This window comes from Pelecanus crispus, chromosome 8 (assembly GCF_030463565.1).
Source record: "Pelecanus crispus isolate bPelCri1 chromosome 8, bPelCri1.pri, whole genome shotgun sequence".
NCBI lineage: Eukaryota > Metazoa > Chordata > Aves > Pelecaniformes > Pelecanidae > Pelecanus > Pelecanus crispus.
Window position 1 is genome coordinate 28,307,063 of NC_134650.1, and position 21,123 is coordinate 28,328,185.

Sequence of the window (21,123 nt, forward strand, 5' to 3'; positions counted from 1 at the left end):
CCAGCTGACAGCCCTGCATAAAATAGAACACTTGGCTAAAGGACCTTTTTGTGGGTTTTGGTGGTGGTGGTGGGTTTTGGGGTGTGTGTGGGCTTTTTGTTTTGGTGGTTTGGTTTTTGGGGGTTTGGTTTTGGGGTTTGTTGTTGGGTTTTTGGTTTGTTTTTTTTTTTCTTCATTTGAACAGTTACCAATTACAAACAGCATGGGGCAACTCGGTACTTACTCTGGAAAAGTCTAGGCAATACTGCTGCTGAACTGCAAGTTCCTGGGCAACTGAGGCCACAATAAATGTTCTATTTTAAAAAAAATCAGGAAAATGTGTACTCTCCCTCAACAAAAGTAATAGGGGAAAAAGCAGGGGGAAAATGAAGCTACATAAGGAAGTTAAACCCTAGGAAGATATTTAGCTTATCCATGACCCTAGTTCAAGTTGTTCTGAATTTACAAGTAATTTCTGAATTAAAACTTAAAGCCTTAAACCTACCTCCTGTGCCAAAATGTTTGCATTCTACAGTAACAAAAGTTCAAGCCTGTCACTTCAACACATCTAATATGTCTAATGGCAGCAAACATTTTATGCATGCTACCAAAAGAGTTAAAAACTTTACCCTTTAGACAACTTCAGTTTAAGTAATGAATCCTCAATAGTTCTGATGAGTTTCTGAAACTCTTAAAACATTTTTATTGGAGGACCTAGCATTTTGAAAGCATTCAAAATTGCATTTTCAGAAAACTAAGTGCAGTCTAACTGGGTGACTGGTTTTAAAGCAAGCAAAAGAGAATCTTTGAGTGAAACTATTTCTCCAACCTGTAATCAAGGTTGTAAATATGGTGGCCTTTAGGCTATCATTTCTGTGGAGTTCAGAGTTGAAATTTTTTTTTTTAAACACTGAGTAAAACAATACTATAGGAAATTAAGAGTTGTGTTTTCAGCAATTTATAGAAACGTTTAAGGAACAGTTTAGCCAATCTTCTTCAAACAGCAATAATGAAACTTGTAATCTAAGGGAAGTAAATTTTAGTCTTAAAAAATAAAGTTTCTTTTCAGCTGAATGCAATGTTGATCCAGTCACTACTTGGTCAGTAATTGGATCAGAGCCTAAGTATTTGACTGAGAACAAGGTTTATACTTCATATTGTATTATGCTGGCTTCCATTTCCCACCCCATTTCAGGAAGTTCACCTTTCTTTTTGAATTAATGCCCACCATCCATTATCATTTCCACTACAGGAGATCATTTTTCACCCAGAAATGCAATTCTGCACTGTATGGATTGTTTGCCGGTATTCAATTAGCTTTAATATATGTGCTACTCCACACAGCTACAGTTATGGCAAGCACCAACCACTGTTTAGCTTCTTTCCCTCGTTGACAAATAAAGCACAAAATGAGAATTCCTCAGACTCCAGATTGTATGTAATCAGGTTCTAGAAGTCGATAAGCAAACAATTTCTTCTAAAAAAAAAATCCCACCCCAAACCCAAAGGTACCTAATAAGAACCTTCAAGCAATTCACACATCTATCTTTTCTTCCCCAAAAGCTGTAGTAAAAGAAAGGCTGGATTACGACAAAGGTAGTGCAGTACCAGGCAGACCTCTTCCTATCTTACCTAGTAGATACGCACATTTACAAACTAAGGTACTGGGAACTATGGATCAGAATATGCAAGACCCTTTAAAAAGTTCACTGTGCTTCCCAAATTAATATCATGCCCTTGTTCTACAGGCATTTGAAATTGCAATCCTTCCTAGCCCTCCCACTCCAAACCCTGCAAAGTCACACAAAGGAGCTCAGGTATCTATGATTCTCTGTAGTATGTGCCAATGGGCTGCACAATCTCCAAATGAAAGTCTCTGTGAGTACTGGACACAACACGAGAGGCACCAAAATGCATATTTGACCAAATTTGCAGAATGTGAAAATACTGTGAAGCATCATAAACACAAATCAGAGACAAACAATCATTTAGGACACCAAACAACTTCTTGAACACAGCCTTAAAAAACCCCACAAAATAAATAATTCAAATATCTAAATATCAAGGGATTAAAAGGCATTTTCCCATATTTAAGGGAAGGCATCACAGGTGAGGAAAATAACTGTCAACACAAGGTATCACAAATCAAAAAGCAGCTTTTTCACATAGGAGATAGTAGTATCATTGGATAGCATTTGAATGTGCTCATTTCCTGAAAGCTCAAATATCACCACTTCCTGTTTTTGCATGTCCACCCACTTTTGACATTGCAAGGCACTCTGTAAGTTTACTGTACCATCCCCATCGCTGTAAAGAATCTTGGGCTCTTTGTCAGGAAAACTTTCGTAATAGAAGGAGTCAGGTGTTTCCACACCAGTACCATAAAGACAGTGTATGCGCACACCAGGTGGTGTCATCTGGTAGACCAGGGGTTCAGTGTCTTGCCTCATGAGCCAGCCATCTTCAAAATTGATGTCCCTGTAGAACTTTTGGTAATCCCGAAGCGTGTAATTAGCTGTAGGTGTGCTTACAAAGACCTTATCTGGAGGCCATGTGTAGTTGTAGGGGAGCATCCAATTTGTGGAAACCGCTGATCTCTGCTGGTCTCTAATCTTGAGTGAACTGATAACGGGTATTCTGTTGTTGTCACCTTGAAAAAAAAAAAGGTGGAATTTCATTACACACAAAGCAATGCATGAATCTCATCCAGCAGCAACTACTACCACTCACAGTGATAACATGAATAAAAAGATTATTCCCTTTGCCTACAATGACAGTTTGAGAAGTTTTTCCTCATTTATGATTGTCCTTATAATGAACTTCTGCAAACTTCTGATAACTTACAAATTTAAATACAAGTTGATGAATGAATGACCAACAAACCAAGAATACTGCTGCCTTTCCAATATGCTCCTTTTTAAAGGAGAAAATATTTCCTATATTAACCAAGTAAGAAATCAGCTTTTATTAGCCATTATTTATACCATATGCAAGTTTTGTCTTAAATGCTCTTCTGGAGCATTCTGGTTCCTAGATCATGTTTTTGCCAAAAGAACAGATAAATACTACTATCCACGCATGTAAGAGCTCATGACAAGACTTTATAGGTTTAACAAAGTGTTTAAAGTTTTGCACATTCAAAACAAGCAGAGTAGCAGTATTTCATTCAGGATAGCTATAAAAATTACTATATGGCTTATTTACCATTTGGCACAGTGTTTTACCAGTTTATGCACTCCCTTTGTAATGAAACCTACCAGAACATGCCTACAATTGAAAGAAAATGGCAGACTCTAACAGTCACCTGAAAAGATAACTTGTCATAAAAGGAAACAGAAGTAAAGCAAGTATTAGTGGCTCTGCTTATGCTATCAAGTAAGAACACTGCACTCAATAACCAATTCAGTCTCTACGTGTAGTACTTCGGCAAAAGAAGAGTTAGAGCTTGTTAGCTTCTGGTGGGAACCATGGAAAATCACCAATATCAGCATCTTCCCTTCCAGTCAGCATTTCAAGACTGCTAAAATACTTGTGTTGCTCAGAACACAGGTTTCCTCTACTGTAGCACTAATATTCTGTAGCAACTCTAGTACCCTAAACTACATCTTTGCCGGGGGGAGCGGGGACACACAAAACCAAGAATTCTGGAAAAAACAGTTGATAACTACTATACTTGGGAAATGTCTTCAGCTGGATGAGCTTTTCCAAGGCACTGTATTTTCTTAATATAAATCTAGACAGCTAGAGCATATTATCAAGAACAGTCTTAAATTATCCAATACCCAATAAACCACAAAATTGTTACACTTTACCAAATTTAGACTTACTCTTATTACAGAACTAAAGTTTGACCAAAACATTTCAAGAAACTTTTTGTAGACATCAAGTCCATTGTTTTCTGAGCAGTTTGTTCCAAAGATGGCTCAAACACATAAGTTATAATTTATATGCATCTTTCTTCATATTTTAACCATTGTTCCTGCATCTTCACAAGATTAAAAGATGCTTAATAAGTGGCAGATATAGTTATTATTAGAAATAATTTCTAAAAAAAAAGAAAGAAGCCCCGAGACAGACCCGAGTTTATTTTCATGGTGACTGTCTGATCAGACCTATTTCCATTATCACAATGGCTGGCACACCTCAATTCTTTTGTCAGCTGAACCTTGAATCAGATTTTCTATTATTAGGTCCAGGTGGTTACAGCATGTTGTGATACAGGTCAACCACACCATAAAAATTTAAATACTTAAACCGAAACTCCTATTCCAGAAATAGCACCAAAGTATAATTTTCAATTCCATAAGGTGGCACTATTGCTTCAGCAAGGAGACCTAAAGCACAGTCTTTCATGCCATGTTTAGGACGACTGTATGGAGACATTGCTAGTATAACTCTGAAACAGATAAAAAGAAAACTGAAAAGAGCACAGCAAGAACCACAAAGGTCCTGAAAAATGTGTTTCATGTTACTGCGTGGTATAAATACTTAACTGTGCACCCTCACCACTAAGCTACTGAATACTACTTGTCAGTTTTCAAAGCAAGCCCAAGTTCCAAATTGAACAATGAAAGGAATGTGTACAAAATTTATTTCCAGTAGAATAATCAAACACAGAACCTGACTATTCCAGCCTTCTCCTACAGAGCCATTACAAAATGCTTATCAAATACTTTACTTTTCTCTGAAGTGCAGAAGTACTGTATGCCCAAGACCATGTTTAAGTCAGCAGGCACAACACTCATTGACATTTAGTGAACAAAATACTAGGTCTAAGGAAGATACCACTAGCATCTCAAGCTGACAAAAACCACCCAAACAAACCAACCAGCACAGTGAACTTTGTGTCTTTCCTCACTGTAGTGGGAAGAACATCCTGACTTTATTGGCACTGGAATTGTAATGAAAGAAGTATTGATCCTGCAAAGCACATGAATAAGTAGCAGGAAGTATCACAGAAGGTCTAGAGAATATAATTCCACCTGTGTACTGTTTACCACTTTGATAACATAACTGTTAATTTGACATGAAGTTCCTAGCAATTACCATATTATAAAGAGGAATGGGAGCAGAAAGAATGCACTTATAGCTGGCCTTGTCTTTCTTGGAGCAATGCAGTATTTTTCATTAAAGCAACAATTCTGCATACTAACATCCTGATAATGTCAATTTTAGAAACTCTTTAATAGACTAATGTAATCCAAGTGTTAATGCCTGATGGTGGTGATTTACTACAAATATTTGAGAGAGAACTAGCCTAAAAATGTGCATTCTGATATTATGTTCCAGCCATTTAACTTTCCTACAAGGTTCTTAAATTTCTGCTTCAAAACACAGAGTTTAGTACAACAGACATACAGATTAAAAGGTGACTACATTTTAGTAGAAATTCAACTATTCATTATGCATTCATATAGCTAGCCACTTTGGATGAGATGCATCATAAAGGATAAACAAGATGTGAAGCACAAAAGTTTAATCCAACAGAAATCTGGGACTGTGGAATTTTATATAATCATGTGGAAATTTATGAAGGCGATATTAACATTGCTCACTTCCTGCCATTTCTGTAGCATGCAAACTTGTCAGAAAAAGCCTGTGGGAAAAGGGAAATCAATTTTTACAGTGCCATTGCAATAGATTTAACAATGTATAACTCAATACAAACATCCAGTTTAAGTTTTCTAATTAGTAAATGAGCTGTGCACTACCATTCAGAATCAAATGCCTTTGCTAAGCAAAGTATTCTTTGATTTGTCCATGCATGGCTGGCACTTGCTGTGTTTTCTGCATTTTGATGAAGTCCAGTTTCTGATGTCAGCTTTGTTTAGGAAGAAGATAGTGATATCCAAAGCTAACAAGTCAGAAACAAGCTAAAACACCACGCCAGAAACATCATGAACTCAATGCCAAAGCACATGAAATAATTACGGTATCAATAGTAGGGTAAGTGAACTTTTTCTATCAGTCATTTGCAGATCTTTCTTTTTTTAGTTTCAGCCTTATCCAGTATGCTAAACCCAAGATCTCCAAGATTCACTGTCCTTATCTGTAGAGTTATAACTTTCAACAGGCATTTGTGCTATGGGCAGCATTTCACCACCATGTGAACAAGTTTCCCTTAATGTTAGCCTCAAGCGACTGTATGATCTTTAATCAAAGGAAACTACTGAATACTGTGGAGTCCTTGTTAGCTTTGCAATACTGAACAGAGAGCAATCAGGCTGGAGGCAGAAGTGACAGAAATAGAAGACACCAGGCCAAACAGCAGATGACACAACAATCTACTGAAAAGAGGTTAGGGGAGGTCAAGAGGGGACGCAGCTCCTTGTTAAGGCACATAAAAAAAAACTGAGTCCACTCCTATGAACATAAAGAATAACAGTCTGGTCACGACACTTGAAACATCAAGTTGTCATCACTTATGAAAAAGTTAATTTTTTAACTTCATAGTACCTTAAACTCTCATCCTCCCACCTTACAGTTAGCAGTCTAGTTAATACCTTGCACTACTAAAAATACATTGCAAACCCTCAAATTACATACCTGAAGCCAGCACACGGAGAGTTTTAGCCACTCCTCCCCATGGAGCACCTAATGACACATAATCCTTTATGTACTTGTCTTTCCAATCTTGAGTCTGATGGTTGAGGAAGTAGAGGGTGTACATATTACCCATACTGTGGGCAATTAAGACAACAGGACTTCCATACTGCTCATACATTAACTCTATCATCTTGCGAAGGGCCACAAAATAGTCTCCGTTCTCATCTAAAGTAAACATACACAGGTTACACAGTTATTAATTGTGAACGCTGAACTTCAACACAATTCTTTAAAAGGTTTATTGAAACTGTCTGTGGAATTAATAATGCAGAGCTTAGAAATTCCAGTATTAAGTGGGAGAGGTGGGTGGTTTTGTGGGGATGTGTTTTGGTGGTGTGGGTTTTTTGTTGTTTTGTTTTTAAGCAAGTCTTAAGTAGCAAGTTGTTTAAAGCAGAAGAAGAAACCACACCACAGAGCTTTCATCCGGGTCCTTTAAGTAAAATTGTACAGGTAGGCAGGATGAGAGAAGTGACCCAAAACATTATTTGCCTACCGAGAGTCAAAATTGCGTTCAAGTAACAATATGTTATTTACTTGGTGCCTTTCGCCAGTCATAAGGTGCTCCTCTTACATCTTCATCACGTTTGTAGCCCCAATCTACTAAACTCTGCACCAGCATATAAAAGTAACTGCCTGTAGATATCAGATAAGAGAGAAACAGAGCCGTGAAAAGATTAGCATTAAAAGCAGCTGTCAGACACTATCACAAAACAAAGTAAGTTCTGGAGGCATTATCTCCGATCCCATATATAGACATTGAAACTGTAGTCTTAGATAATCTAGGAAGCTGCATATTAAACAAAATGAGTTATGCTCACTGTCCCCCAAAAGTGAGAGAAAACCATTATTAAAACTTCTGACTAGTTGGCTGATCTATCAAACAAGTGTGGCAGCAAGATGTGGCATACATAGAATGGGTAAATTTTCTTCAGCAGAAATGTGTCTAACCCTTGAACTGTAAAGAGTACATCTCAGAATTACTACATTAGAGTCCTAGCTTTTGTTGATTGCAAATTAACTTCAGGTAGGGTATATAATACATTCATAAAGATTGGCCTGGACTTCAGCATTTATTCTTGGAAACAAATGCTTACAGTCTACCCCAGGGCAAAATTCTGGAAACTACCCCAAAACTATTTTTCTGTCTATCAGGTAGTGGACTAAGACTTAAGTAACTGAACATAATGCTTTAATAGCAAAGAAGGGAAACATTTGCAGACTGGCTACATATTGAAAGATGTTACATTTTACAAGCTTTGACACACAGGATGTAAGCATTACCACAATTAAATGCATCTAGTAACAGTTTGAAAAATTGTCAAAACATCCTATTGAATATCAGCCATATTTACGTTTTGAGCAGACTCTCACTCATTAGTCTTGAATGCTTATCATGTAGTCCCTGAAGCAACCACAGGCAAATTTAAATATGGCCCTGTTATAAGAGTCATCTAGTGAAGATCATTAAACACATACTGCCCTTTTGGGCATTGCTGCCTACAGAAAAGAAAAAGAAATCCATGCTATGAAGCATGTGAAGTTCAGTGCATTACTGACTATTAAATTACTTAAGTCTTGAGCCACAGCTAACAACTCTTCACAAAAGCTTATCAGAGTCAGTGTTTTCTGAAAGATGACTTCTACAAAAACACTAAAACAAAAAAACTGCAAGCACATTACTGCAGAAATCTTTTGCAGCACAAATGTAATTATATAATTATTCTGACACTGACAAAAGGCAGGGAACTACAGAGTGTGGTACCGTATCTCCCAAGCCCATTAACTCATTCTTTAGGCCAAAGAACATCTTACTCAGAACTAAGCTGAAATTAAGTGGTTTTATTTGGTTTGGCTTGTCAAGCTTCAGTCACAGAATTTTCTACTCAACCCATCTCATTTTCTGAAAGTGTCTATCTTCAAATTGCCTACTCAAGTTTCATCCAGAGAACTTAAATTTGGCACAAGACTAAATAACATGGAATCTTTTTGTCTCAATCTCTCAGGCCAAACAACAGACAAAACAACGCAATGAAAACACTTAAGAGCAAAGTGAGTCATATGCTACCCTACAACCAAAAAAAAAATTTGGTTTTCTACTTCTAAACAGAACTGTAATTTGAAATCACCTTTCAGTAGCTTGTTGTATAAAGACACACTAGAAAAATCCCACAATGACAAAGCACTTGACACAGCTTGTACATACCAACACTCCTTTTACTTGGGTCAAGGAACTCCAAGGAAAATGTCTGCCCAAAACCTGGGACTCTGATATCCACACCATCTGGTGGTTCTGTAATCTTACTTGTTCGATTATATACCAGCCTGGGGGGAAAAAGAAAAAAGAAAAAAAAAAAGGGAGGAAAACATGAAACGTTGTATTACCACATGACAACTCTCAGCAACATGAGGTCTTACATCCTGAGTGCAGTAACAAGAACTTGTTATTGCAAGAACAAGTGCTATTACCCAGAAGGAAAAAAAACCAAAAACCCCACACACCAAAAACCACAGGCAGACACGATAAGAGTACTCTAATGGCTAAGAGGTTATACTATGCAAACAATTATTTTAATTAGCTTAATGCTTTACATGCAGAATCTGAGACTTATCTTCTCTGTAAAACTGAGTATACAGGATTGTTGCTGAACTTCAACTTCAGGATATAAGCTAGTTTATACAGTTCTATACCATTTCACTTTGCATCAAGTCACATAATGGAGAAAACTTGTCAAGTACCCAAGAATGTGGCAGCAGAATACCTGTAAAATCAGATATCAGAAAAATTCTTCTAGATAAAAAAAATTCATTTCTGTTTAACTAGAACACCGATACCAGCATAAGGGAGTACTTGATATTTCTCAACTAATAACCATTGGTTCGTCAGGAAACACATAGAGATATTGAGTGTTTTGTAGATACTTTTCAAATCCATTTGAGATATGAAGAATCTGGAGCATTGTGTCAGGATTTGGCTTTTTTTTTAATTATTGTTGTTGGGGTTTTGTTTGTTTTTAAAACCGTATTAATACAACTGCTATTTCTGAACGCAAGTTTTTACCCCCAGATGGAGCCTTAGAATTTGAATTGATACTCAAATCTTCACACACCAAAAATCTCTCTAACCTGTAACGCATATAGCAAGACTCAAAGCAGAGGTACCACTACACAACAGCTTGGTATATTCACATAAAAGAGCAACATGCCAATACAATATTTTTAAATTGCACAAGCCAAGTATTTCTTGTTTTCATAGATATATTTATGATTTTTACAGGAACATCAATGAAGCAGATTGAAAAATGAAATAGTCTGGAAGCTTTAAATTAGGCAACGTTTTAAACCAAAATAATTCTGGAAAGACTTCCAGACTGCCCTTGAAGGACCCCATGTGTCTCAGCTGCCCATGAGACCACTCTCTAACGACACGCTGCCAGCAAAAGCGCACGCTTACGTTCCTCCTGCCTGCCCCCTCCGTGCTGCCCAATGTACCTCCTTCCCCCTTGCCTCATCAAAACTGAACGCATCAAAAAAGCAGAAAATGTTCTGCTTTAGATCAGCCTACAGAAGTGTCTGATAAGTGCCCAGACCAACACTGGGTAACTGGTATGAAAGAAAGTAGAAGAAACTAAGAGAATTTCTGCTTTTCATTACTGAGGAACAGCTACCTCAGATGCAACAGAGCCACATCTTCTGATTCATCCTATTACTCTACCTAGCAGAATTCCAAGTAATTTCTCTCACTGGTCTTGAACCAGAAAAGAAAGTTTAAGGTGGCCATTCTGTACAAAGCATGTCAGTCTAAGGAAAGGACATAACTGCAAAGAGCAACATTTCTGGTCTTACCTGATATTATCAATCCAGCAGTCGATGATGACAGGCAGGAGCAATTCTAAATTCAGCCAGAGTGTAAAATAACTGTCTGTCTTCTTAGAGCAGAGATAGTGCACTACTGATGGCTTATCTAACTTTGCTTCCAACTGATTACCTAAGTCCCCCGGAACTGAAAGATACAAAAAGACGACACTTAAAATTAAAATGTATAACATTTTACATTATAATATACACATCTTAATACCGTAGCCCTCATATGCAGTATCACTGCATCCAGAGATACCATTAAGTTTTATAACTGAATTAAAAAAAATTACCTAAGAACAAAGTACTGCATGCACATTTTCCACTGAAAATATTTAGATTTTTAAAAATCATTAGCTGAGGAGCCACCATGTAGAATAATTCTGGATCAACAGTTCATAACATCAAAGAGCAGACTGTATAGGAGCAGGTAATGTTAGGCCATGGGTACAAAACAGATGGTCTTGGACATTATCAAAACTATCTGTGTTTTAAAGTGCAAACTGAATCTTTCTGAAAGAATTTTTTCTTCAGAGTATTACAACTGCACATGCAAGTCTTCCTGTCCTCTTTAAACAGTTGCCTGCAAACTATCAATTTGACATAAAAAAATGTGAAAAGTGAAAGCAGCTCCATTTATGTTTTTTTTTATTTTCACTTCTTCACCTCCGACCACACTTATGCTACACAAGATTTAGCTGGCTAGCATAATAGTCCAAATACATAGTTTCATGTCTTTCCCATTTAGGTGTGGATGCAACAACAGTTTTGATGGTTTTTTTTTGTTTGGTTGGTTTTGATACACTACATCAGTAATACTTGGAGGGAAGGGTCTTGTATTTGCACCTTCTCTGAATTGCACTGTTCTTAAGGCATATACTAAATGCCAGTATTCCTTTGATGAATTTTTATTTTCTTTTGTTTTAAACACTAGATGGAGACAGGAATATTATTTCTAAATTAGAACCAGGCTTAAAAAATGCTCTTACAATTTTCAGCAGCAAGTTTCCAGAGAAACTTCTTACATTGTTATGTTTAATCATTTCTTCCTCAAGAACCAGAAATGCAAAGGTATAGAGAAACTTTTCTGTTAACGAAGTATTAGAAACTTGAGGAGTTAGGCACTTGTTACAGGATCCCCCCCAGCCCTTTCAGCTCCACACCCCCCCACCTTTTTTGGGTGTGCATCACTGTATCCCATTTACTTGTCAATGTTTAATTTTGAAGTTTTTTAATGCAGGCCTACCCATACAGTTACTTCCCCCCCCCCCCCACTTCAGTAAATTATTTAATCAAAACAGTTTAAGTTCTATAGAACACTGATACTTAGCCATGGTTTAAAGAAAGACATAATATCTTTTAGTGGAACACCCAATTTAACTGGAAAGCCAGATATGCTTTCAGAGAAACACTTATTACAGAACAGAAAAAGGACAGAATTTCAGACTAAATATGGACCTGGACAACCACACTCTTACAACCTTCAGCCAGTGCAGGTTATGCCCCACCACCAAAGACACACCTCAGGATTTCTTTATTTGCTACCCCTACTTTCTCATTAGGTTTTTAGTGTTTTTTATTTCTGTAGTCTTAAGTGAAATGTTAAAAGACCCAGTAGCTGACCACAGTTTATTTTAGGTCATATCTCAAGGACTCCGATATACTGGAAAGCATAAAAAGGGAGATTATAGTATTGCATCACACCCTAGAAAGAGTTTACTGAAGTTCAGGCCTGTAACCTTACAAAATGCCATTTAGTTATTGCTTATAGAACTATAAGGCAACAGCTACTTCCACAGTCTTGTGCCTGTACTGTATCAGTGCTCTTAAAAAAGGAAGAGAATGTAATTCTACTTCTATCAATCATTCATGCTGGCCAGTTTCAGCAGCAGGCCTGCCAAGGACAGAACAGGTTGATTTTTGTCTTCAGTTGCAATGCAAAACAAAGAAGAGTGACATTCTATTCTACCCTGGAATCTCATTTCCTTGGGTAAAAATCAAGTTCTCCCAGCAAAGGTAGCTTTCAAAAACTTAGGCAAATGGCTGGACTGTCAGAGTTTTAAGAACTTGCTGAGGTTTCCAAACAGCACTCAAATAATCATAAGCACTCCCGCTCAGAGTGCTCACAACTGACAAGGTTTAAGATTATAATCAAGATACATTTATCAACAAGAGTACTGAAAGCAGGAAACTCTACAAAGTCTTGCTTTGACTTAATGGAGCGATCTTAGATCAATTGCAAATTTAATTTGGTTACGATATTTTATCCTCAGGCTTCTTGAAGACAGAGGCTGTGCTCCTGTGTCCAATTCAGAGCAGAAGACAAGAAATATTACATACTAATTTTTACCCAAGGGATCACAAGGAACAAGTTGAAAAGTGGTAATTTATTTAATTCTAAACAAAAGATAAGGGGCAAGTTCCACCTGTGCCAAGATACAGTACTGCAGTTAAAGTGTCATGTATAGGTGTGATGCCTGTTTGTTTGTAAAGCAGGGATTAAGAAAAAATGTTTTTTCAGGTTTACATTTCCGTATTAACAGTGACACTGCTAATCACTAATTCACAACTTGTGTTTTATTTTCTAAAGTATATTCTGCAAGCTGAAGAGGGTTCATGATGAAGCTATAGGGAACAAAATATAAATTCTGATTTTTCAGATTATGGAAAGAAACATGCAAGATCTTCAGTCCTCACCCCACACAATTTAAGTGTTAATGATTTACATTTTGACTGGAGAACTACTTGGTGGCTTTTGATAAGTAACACATTAAAAAAAAGATCACACCGAAGATTAATTCTGTAGGATAAGGACATGCCTTTCTGAGTTTTCTGTGATGGAACTCGAAAGCATTAGAAGAAACACATTTCCCTTTGCTTTCAGACCATACACAGAAAGCATCTGTGGGCAGAGTAATATGTAAGTAATTTTTCTCCTCATCCTCTCATCTACTAATACCTGCAGTTTCTAAGCCTTTTTGCTGGAAAAATTATAGAAAGTTCTTACTTTTTAAAGCCTGCAGACTGAACCCATGAATGCACAAAATAACTGGCAAGAGTTCTGCAAAATACATCAGCACTAGCTAAAACTGGGTGTCCAAGAACAGATCTCAAGCAGTACCCTTGCTTCCCTAATTTGCAGTTGTATAATACATGTATTGACTTCTGCACTGCAATATTTGGAAATACAATGAGACTTCATATTCAGCAGAAAAAAGTGTTTCCATCAGATTTGATGATGTATCAGTTCTAGCATATTCTCATTTTTCACAAAGATGGTAATCCCAACAGAACTCATTCCAATCCATCTATGAGCCCAATTCACTTCCAATATTACAGTATCCTTTGCTGGTTTTTTTTTTTGTCTCAGCTGCCTGGACAAAACTAGTAGATCTCCTTCAGGGATGTGTTCTTGTTTGATTAAAGCTTATGGAAAGCACATTTACGAATTTCATTTGAGAGTTTAAAGACGTTACAGACTTTTCCATGCCTGGGAACTACAATAACTAGTTTTAGGATACACCAATACTCCTGCCTATCACTATCCTTAAGTCTTAATGACTGATTCATAGTTCCCAGCAGAAGACAATAAGCAAATTACACCCTGGAAAGTGACTTGCCTTAATACCTCTTAGGAAACAAAGGGAAAAGAACACTGAACAAAAGCCGTGAATAGGGGGATTTTAAATTTCATTTGGAAAAAAGTAAAGATAGTACCTATATAATAGCTGGGGGGGAGGACAGCTGTTTTGTGTGGCAAAGAGGCCATCAATTAGTACCTTTTTTACTACTTGTATCTGAAATGCACATGCCTTTGGATACATATCAACTATCGTAACTTTTTTACTGGTATAATTTCCTCAAATAACTGTCATATTTTTGGTTCTATAAATTAGCTTTCCTTCAAAATGAACCAAGTTTTCTGGAAAATTAATTTTAAACTCTGACCACAGCTCTCTAAGGAGAATGTCTCAAAGTAGCTCATAGACTCAACGATAGACTGCCACAGAAAAGGCTTGTGTTTAAAATTAGGAACAAGAAAGCAAACAACATCTCACATGATACTCCTAGATACCTCAGATCACATGAGGCATAAACATTTAAATCACTCCTGACATCTAGCCAGCTGACCATACAAACACGCACACCTCAATTAGCAGTCAGCAGGAATTCAGAGACAAACCTCTTTTGCATGTAAATCAATTATTAACAAACTTCATTTAGGTGTCTTTCTAGAAAACTTTAGCCAAGTACCTAACAAATTGTTTGCAGAAGGTATCAGAACATTGATATAGTAATTGTGTTGAGTCAGCTCTAAAAGGTAAAGAGTTCAGTGAATCCGCCGCTGATCTTATAAGGACAGGTTATCAGCTCCCAAAATTGATAAGACATGAGATAGCAGTGATTATCGATGGACTATATGAGAAAAATGAAGGAGAAAAGCCACAAAATAAAGGAACTTCTTATTATGAGCATTAGAAGACAAGCAAGTTGAATATATAACCAAAGTGATGAGAAGTGCAAAAATATTATAATTGCATGTAAACATGACACAGATATCCAGAAGTACTCGCACAGCATCTGTGTATATAGTAGATATTGTCAGCAGCAGAGGTATTCAGTAGGTTGTCCTGGTTCTTAAAGGATATTTTCCTGTACGAATATATCGTCCTGGCTGAATAGGAAACTCTTAAAAAAGGCATGAAAGCAATTCAGTTTCTTAAGTAGTCCTCTTTACCCCCAAAACATTTTACATTTTAATGAGCATTGTGTCTTTGATATCAAACCTTCAGGCAGGACTCGGGAAGTAAGGTTTTGACTTTTACTTGACATTTCTTCCCTAGTGCCACTGTTATATGAATACCCTTAGATGCTTTGCTGTTTAAATCTCAGAGAAACCTGAGCAATTGCATTGCAGTATTCTTCTGTCAATTACTGCCCATGTCAGTTTGGTCCCTGGTCTTGCCTCCCCTGGTACATACAATCACGATCTTCAGGCATAATAGCTCCTGCTACTAAGGCACCATTTGGTGATGCACAGACCACCTTGAAAAAAAAATAACCTAATCCAAACAGTAGTGCTGCTCTCCACATTCCTTGTGCCAGCCCCTCCATTAAGGTAATTCAACTACAAAACTAATCACTTCTTCCTCAACAGGTTAATTTTCTTATGCTTTAGCAAGACGAATGACTCCACAAAGCGGCCACTAAGCAGGCAGGAGGAAAGCTGGGGGAACACTAATGAGCCGTTAAGATTGGCTTTGCTGTTTCACAGAACCATACTTCACCTAAGCCACTTAAGGGGCTCTACAAATCTGAGATCTGTTGCCACCACAGCTACAGCCAGCAGTTACAAGGTTGTGTTCAAGCAGCTCACCCAGCTCATCTGTTTTCAGATTTGAGATTCCTAGAAGCAGTATTTTTGTTAGTACCTGGGGAGCAGAACAAAGTTACTCATATATAAGCAACATCCTGTATTTGCAAACTACTGCTCTACTTCCTCCTCCGTTACTTGGGTAAGCACAGGTTGCAACTGCAAGTCAGGTCATTACACAAAAAAATTTGACAGCAAGTTACACTGGGTCTTGTGACCATCACTGGTCAACATTTATGAGTTATTATGTTGATAACATTCCTTTAAACAACATTCCTTCTTTATTCCTTAAAATCAGATGGCCAACTTGCCAGGCACATAATAAGACCAAACTTGTCAACTCCCCTTTCTACTTAAGGGTTTTAACTTCCAAACAGACCAGGAGTGAATGCTTAGACTGTGACACCACATCTACTACAAGATAAAGAACATATTTAAAAACTGAACACATATGAGGAATTAAGGGTCTAGATGCCAGCCAGGTAAGTCAGGAGGATCAGCTCTGTATCCCCCTCTTGTATGGACTCCAAAATCATCTCAGGCTCATATGGGCCTGTATAATGCACTCTTCCATACACCTCTCAATCTCCTTTTGCATTTATGATTCCAGTGCAACACGTGTTTTTCTCCCCTCTCCCAAACACCTGTGCTAAGCCAGCATTCAGAATGCCTCCCTAAATGATTCTCCTAAACCCTTCTATCATCCTCATCACCGTAATTCCTAAAAAGCTTATCTTAACATGTCACATATGCAAGAAGGGTGAAGAAAAGGTCATGACAAGTTAACTAGAATCAAGATGAGAACATTTCATACAGAACCAGTGAGCAACCGACAGTCACTCCTTCCTCTCCTTTATTTGTTTGACCTTCACTGCTCACGTCATGTCTAATTGGAGCTAAGCTCTTAGTGCAGGTGTTTTTACAACAGTTATTTCTATACATCAAAAAACCATGGTATTTTACAACAGTACATTACAGCAAATCACTCCCTAAGAGCAACCACTTTCTCAAACATACAGACAACCCGGAAAAAATATTTTTGCTAAACCCCATTGAATCTTCACTTTCTGGACAGGTCAGGACTGGGCAGCAGAAAACAGCAAGTTTTAAAATGCAGACACTGAGCAGAATAGTAAGAGATGCAAGTTCTGTAGCATTTGATGAAAATTCACTTTAACAGCAAGAATGTCTGTGTTTTAAACCACTCGCTGATGAATGTGTGCTCAGCCACGCAGTATTTACCAGAATGTCTCTTAGGAAAACAAAATGTAGGTCAGCCATGGTTTTTAAAAGCATCCTTAGGGAACATACATAGTTACAGTAGTTCCATCAGTAGTAACTCCATGCTTCTATAATCACTATCCCTTTATCCCAATTGCTTTTAAATCTTCTTTGATTCCTTCATAGCTAGAGTTGAATATATGGATCAGCAACTAAAACACCATCACCTTTGTCATCAAGAAGCTTGCACTGGAATAAGTGCCAAAACTTAGAGCTAAAACCCAGCACTGCAGATTGGAGAGATGGGATAAAAGATTGCTTCTAACTTTCACAGACAGAACTCAAAGAACTTTTGCTCCCATTTTAACTCCAGCCTCGTAGGCCACCCTTTTGTGGTTTCTTCTTCCAAATCTACATCCTCTGAGTTAGTTCAGCCGTCTATTGAGAACTGTGAATTCGTACATGATGGTCCCGAGATACACATCATCTTTTAAAAGGTTCTTGTGTAGCATTTACCCTTTTATGCCAGAAGTTTGTAAGAGTAGTAATAAAGCCAACAGCAGAACCTAAATGTCTACAAATAAATGGAGCTTAAACTGAACCACATGCCAGTGATTATCCTTTTCCCAGTATTTTTCCCATTTTCTTACTTTTTCCTTCCCCCTTTATCACAAGGTTAATTGCATAAGAACGCGCAGCATACCAAATACAGTCACAGGACTGACTACTGACATTAATATCACCAAGTGCACTTAATGTATTGGAATGCTTAAGAATTATAGTTTCAGTAGACAAGTTGTTAAAACATTTAAAATTTATTCACAATTCTTTTTATCAATGGATACAAAAAGCATCTAACAAATACTGCTTAGCAACCACTATATGAATGCTTTCTACATATTTGCTAGAAACTATTTTGCGTTAACAGGTGAAGCCACAGGTCAGTAATCAGTATTCATTTTCTCTCTTGTGTGATGAAATAAGCCTATTATTTTCAAAGCACTCGCCCTTTGCCTGCTGTAACATCCAGTCACGCCTCCTTCCACATCTGATTCCAACCTCTCGTACGAAAGCTTCGTACAGAGGAAAACCGGGAGAGGGTCTGGCTTTAGTTAACGAGCTAAGAACGTATTTAAACGAGCCTTGCTTTTCCCACACCCGCTGACAAGCAAAGACAACCGAGTATTTTCGGCATGCCGGTGCCCCCCCCGCGGTGTGATGCGAGGTGCCCGGCCCCCCCTACCCGGGCCTGTGTTTTTCCCTTTCGCGGCCGGGCCAGGGACGGGGCAAAGTCACGGAGAAGCCGCGCCGTGCCCAGCGCCGGCGCCCCCCGGTACCCGCAGCAAGCGGGGCGCTCATAACGCGGGGTCGCTCGGCGAAACGCCCCGGAGACCCCGGGCGGCGGCGGCGGGCGGGTGGGCGCGCACCCCCGCGGCTGCGCCCGCCGCGCCTCGGGCCTCCCGCCGCCCCCCTACCGGGGCAGGGGGGCCGAGACAGCGGGCGCGCCCGGCTGCCGCGGCGCCAGACGCACGCACGGCTCTTACCCAGCACCACGGGCGGCCCCGCGGGCCGGCGGCGCGGCAGGCACCCGCCGCCGGGGCACAGCAGCAGCAGGAGGAGGAGGAGGAGGAGGAGGAGCAGGCGGCTGAGGAAGGGGCTTCCTCCCGAGCGCGGGAGGTGCCTAGCGCCGGCCGGCGGGACCATCACCCCAGCGCATAACCCCGGGGCCGGGAGCCGCCGCCGCCACCTGCGCGGACGCGTCGCTCCACCGGGGCTGCCGCGGCCCCGCCGTAGTGCGGCCCCGCCGCCCGGCCCGGCCAGAAAAGGGCCCGCCCCGCCCCGCGCCGCCCCGCCCGGGCCGCAGCCGGCCCCGCCCCCGCAGGCGTCACCAGCCGATCGCGGAGCCACCGAGCCGCCGCGCGGCCTCGCTTCCCGCAGCAGCCCCCGGCGGCCCCGCGCAGTGCCCAGCACCGCCGAAACCTCTGTAGGCCCGGCGGCCCCCCCCCCCCGCCTTTCGGAGGCCCCCGGCTGCCGCGGCCCCGGCCCGGCCCGCGGGAGGCAGAGCCGACAGGTAGGGCACCCCGCAGGTCCGCGCTGGGGCCTCCGGCCCCGGTGGCAGCACGCATTTAGGGAGGGAGGTGTGCTGCGGGAGGAGAGCGTTCGTCTCGCATTGCCACATCGGCAGCTGGGTGTGATCGTGAAGGTCTCTGAACGTGAAGTGAGGGGCGTTTGCTGCAAAACGTGTGCAATAAAAATAGGTAGTGCATAAGGGGCGTGGTCAGAATGGTTTAAGGAAAAACAAGAATACTTGGCAGAGCTGGGAATTTTACTATTACACAGTCGAGGGCCTGGACATCCGATATACAAGCGCTATAATATCTGTACTTCAGGCTACTTAGCCACTGTACTGGCTACTTAGCCAGTAACACCTGGCTAACACAACGGCGAATTGGTAGAGAGTGTCATTGAGGTCAGGCATTTGGCAATACTAAAAAAAAAAATCAGTAGGCCTTTATACACATAGCAAGAACAGGTAGACTTGTAATTACAGTAATTTCGAACCAGAAGGGGTTTGTGCTTCAGTTAATAGCAGTTATTAGGAGTTACACGCTCAGCTTGAAGTACACCTTGTTTGGTGGTGGTTGTGGAGAGGGAGAAAGAAGGGTATCCACAGAAGCAGAAACTAAACAGAGAGCAAAATGATACTTGGAACCAGCATAATCACATCTCATCGGTCACGATTGTGCCAATGGGCAGCACAAGGTTTCCTTGGTTCACTCATATATCTACTGCTGTGGACACACACCTTCTGAGCCAGGTGTTGTCAATTCGTGCTCAGGATAAAGCCATTTCCAATAGAGTTACTTTGCAACAAGGTCACTACAGTGTCTGCTTCACAGCTTCCTACATCCCTTGGTGTATCTACTAATTTTCAGAAACATTCCTACCTTTAACAGTTAATACACTAGCATGAACAATATCACAAATGAAGACATGGGAGTGAGAGACAAGTAGAGTTAGAAAACTACTGGTAACTCCTAGCAGCTATATGCACTGTAAGGCATAAAACTGAAGCTGTTCTTGCCTCACTGAGTTCAATATTCAACAACATTTGTAATTCCTGCAGAAAGACATGCCAAAAAGGTCTGTGCGTGAAGGCGGAATCTGGTAAAACAGATAACACATCCTATTGACAGCAGTTTAGAAAAGTGATGGGAGTGGCTTGGCATTGACATGGAAGGAGGAGGACACATCTTCCTCCTTCTGAAATAGGGCAGAGGAAGAAGATGCAACAAATCACTCAAGGAAGCTAAGGCTAAGTCTAAATCTAGACTTGCTTTTTTCAAGGCAGCTGCCACACCTTGTATATTTACAATGAGTGGGAAGGTGCCAATATCCAGCAAACCCAAGGGCCTGTCCCAGAGACAGGTGCTTAGTCACCATGCAAGTGTTGACTTGAAATGACCTCCCACTGAAACAAACTACAGGGTGTGCAAGTGTGACTGCAAAACTGATTGCAACATTGATCTTGGTGTAGGAATTAAATGTTACAAAATGCAGCAAAAGACATTATGGAAGGGTAAAACAATATTTAAAGAAAACTGATTTCAGTCACTCGCGGTCATTCTCTCATACTGTTGTACCCAAAAGCCCCCAAATGCACATGCCCGGGTAGTCAACCCAGGATCACTTGTGCTATGGCACAAGGAATGCCAGCTGTCAAGTCCTCGCTACATCTCTTGGGTTCCCTTGGGTAGCAGCAAAGCAGGTTTTGTACAGATTTTCTACGCCTTCTAGGAGAGGGTGATTAGGAAGTGAGTTTTTGTCTTTTATTTCACCCGCTGTACATTTTGGACAAGCTCACTGCCTCTTGTCTTTGTTCCATCCTTTTGAAGTATCTGTCTGTCTTCCTGCTGAGCTAACAGAAAAGGCGAATGACCTGTATGACTTACTGTAAACTTGTTGCCATCTTCCTGTTACCAGAAGGCAGGTCTTCTGCTGATAACACGTTTCTGCTGTAGGCCTCTCAGAGCACAGGCCTTTTGGTCTTGACATAAACACTGCATTTGTCAGTGTTTACCAGTTTG

General features: G+C 40.0%; 1 protein-coding gene across 1 annotated transcript; it reads right to left on the reverse strand.

Annotated features, from left to right (window-relative positions):
* Positions 1-1,597: 1,597 nt before the first annotated feature.
* On the reverse strand, positions 1,598-18,739 carry PLA2G15 (phospholipase A2 group XV). Its single transcript, XM_075715848.1, has 6 exons — positions 18,580-18,739; positions 10,429-10,585; positions 8,789-8,907; positions 7,120-7,218; positions 6,526-6,750; positions 1,598-2,629 (listed from the first exon to the last, which is right to left on the reverse strand). Exons 1-6 carry the CDS (start codon positions 18,737-18,739, stop codon positions 2,118-2,120), a joined length of 1,272 nt encoding a protein of 423 aa, XP_075571963.1. The 3' UTR covers positions 1,598-2,117.
* Between the last annotated feature and the right edge of the window lie 2,384 nt (positions 18,740-21,123).

Bases quoted from the DNA above. Each gene is read 5' to 3' on its own strand.
- PLA2G15 (XM_075715848.1), bottom strand. From the start codon at position 18,739: ATGGTCCCGCCGGCCGGCGCTAGGCACCTCCCGCGCTCGGGAGGAAGC. The intron at 6,751-7,119 runs GTAAATAACATA...TGTTTACTTTAG, and splicing joins TGACTGGCGAAAGGCACCAA to ATGAGAACGGAGACTATTTT. The intron at 2,630-6,525 runs GTATGTAATTTG...TTTTTTTTCAAG, and splicing joins TCTCCGTGTGCTGGCTTCAG to GTGACAACAACAGAATACCC.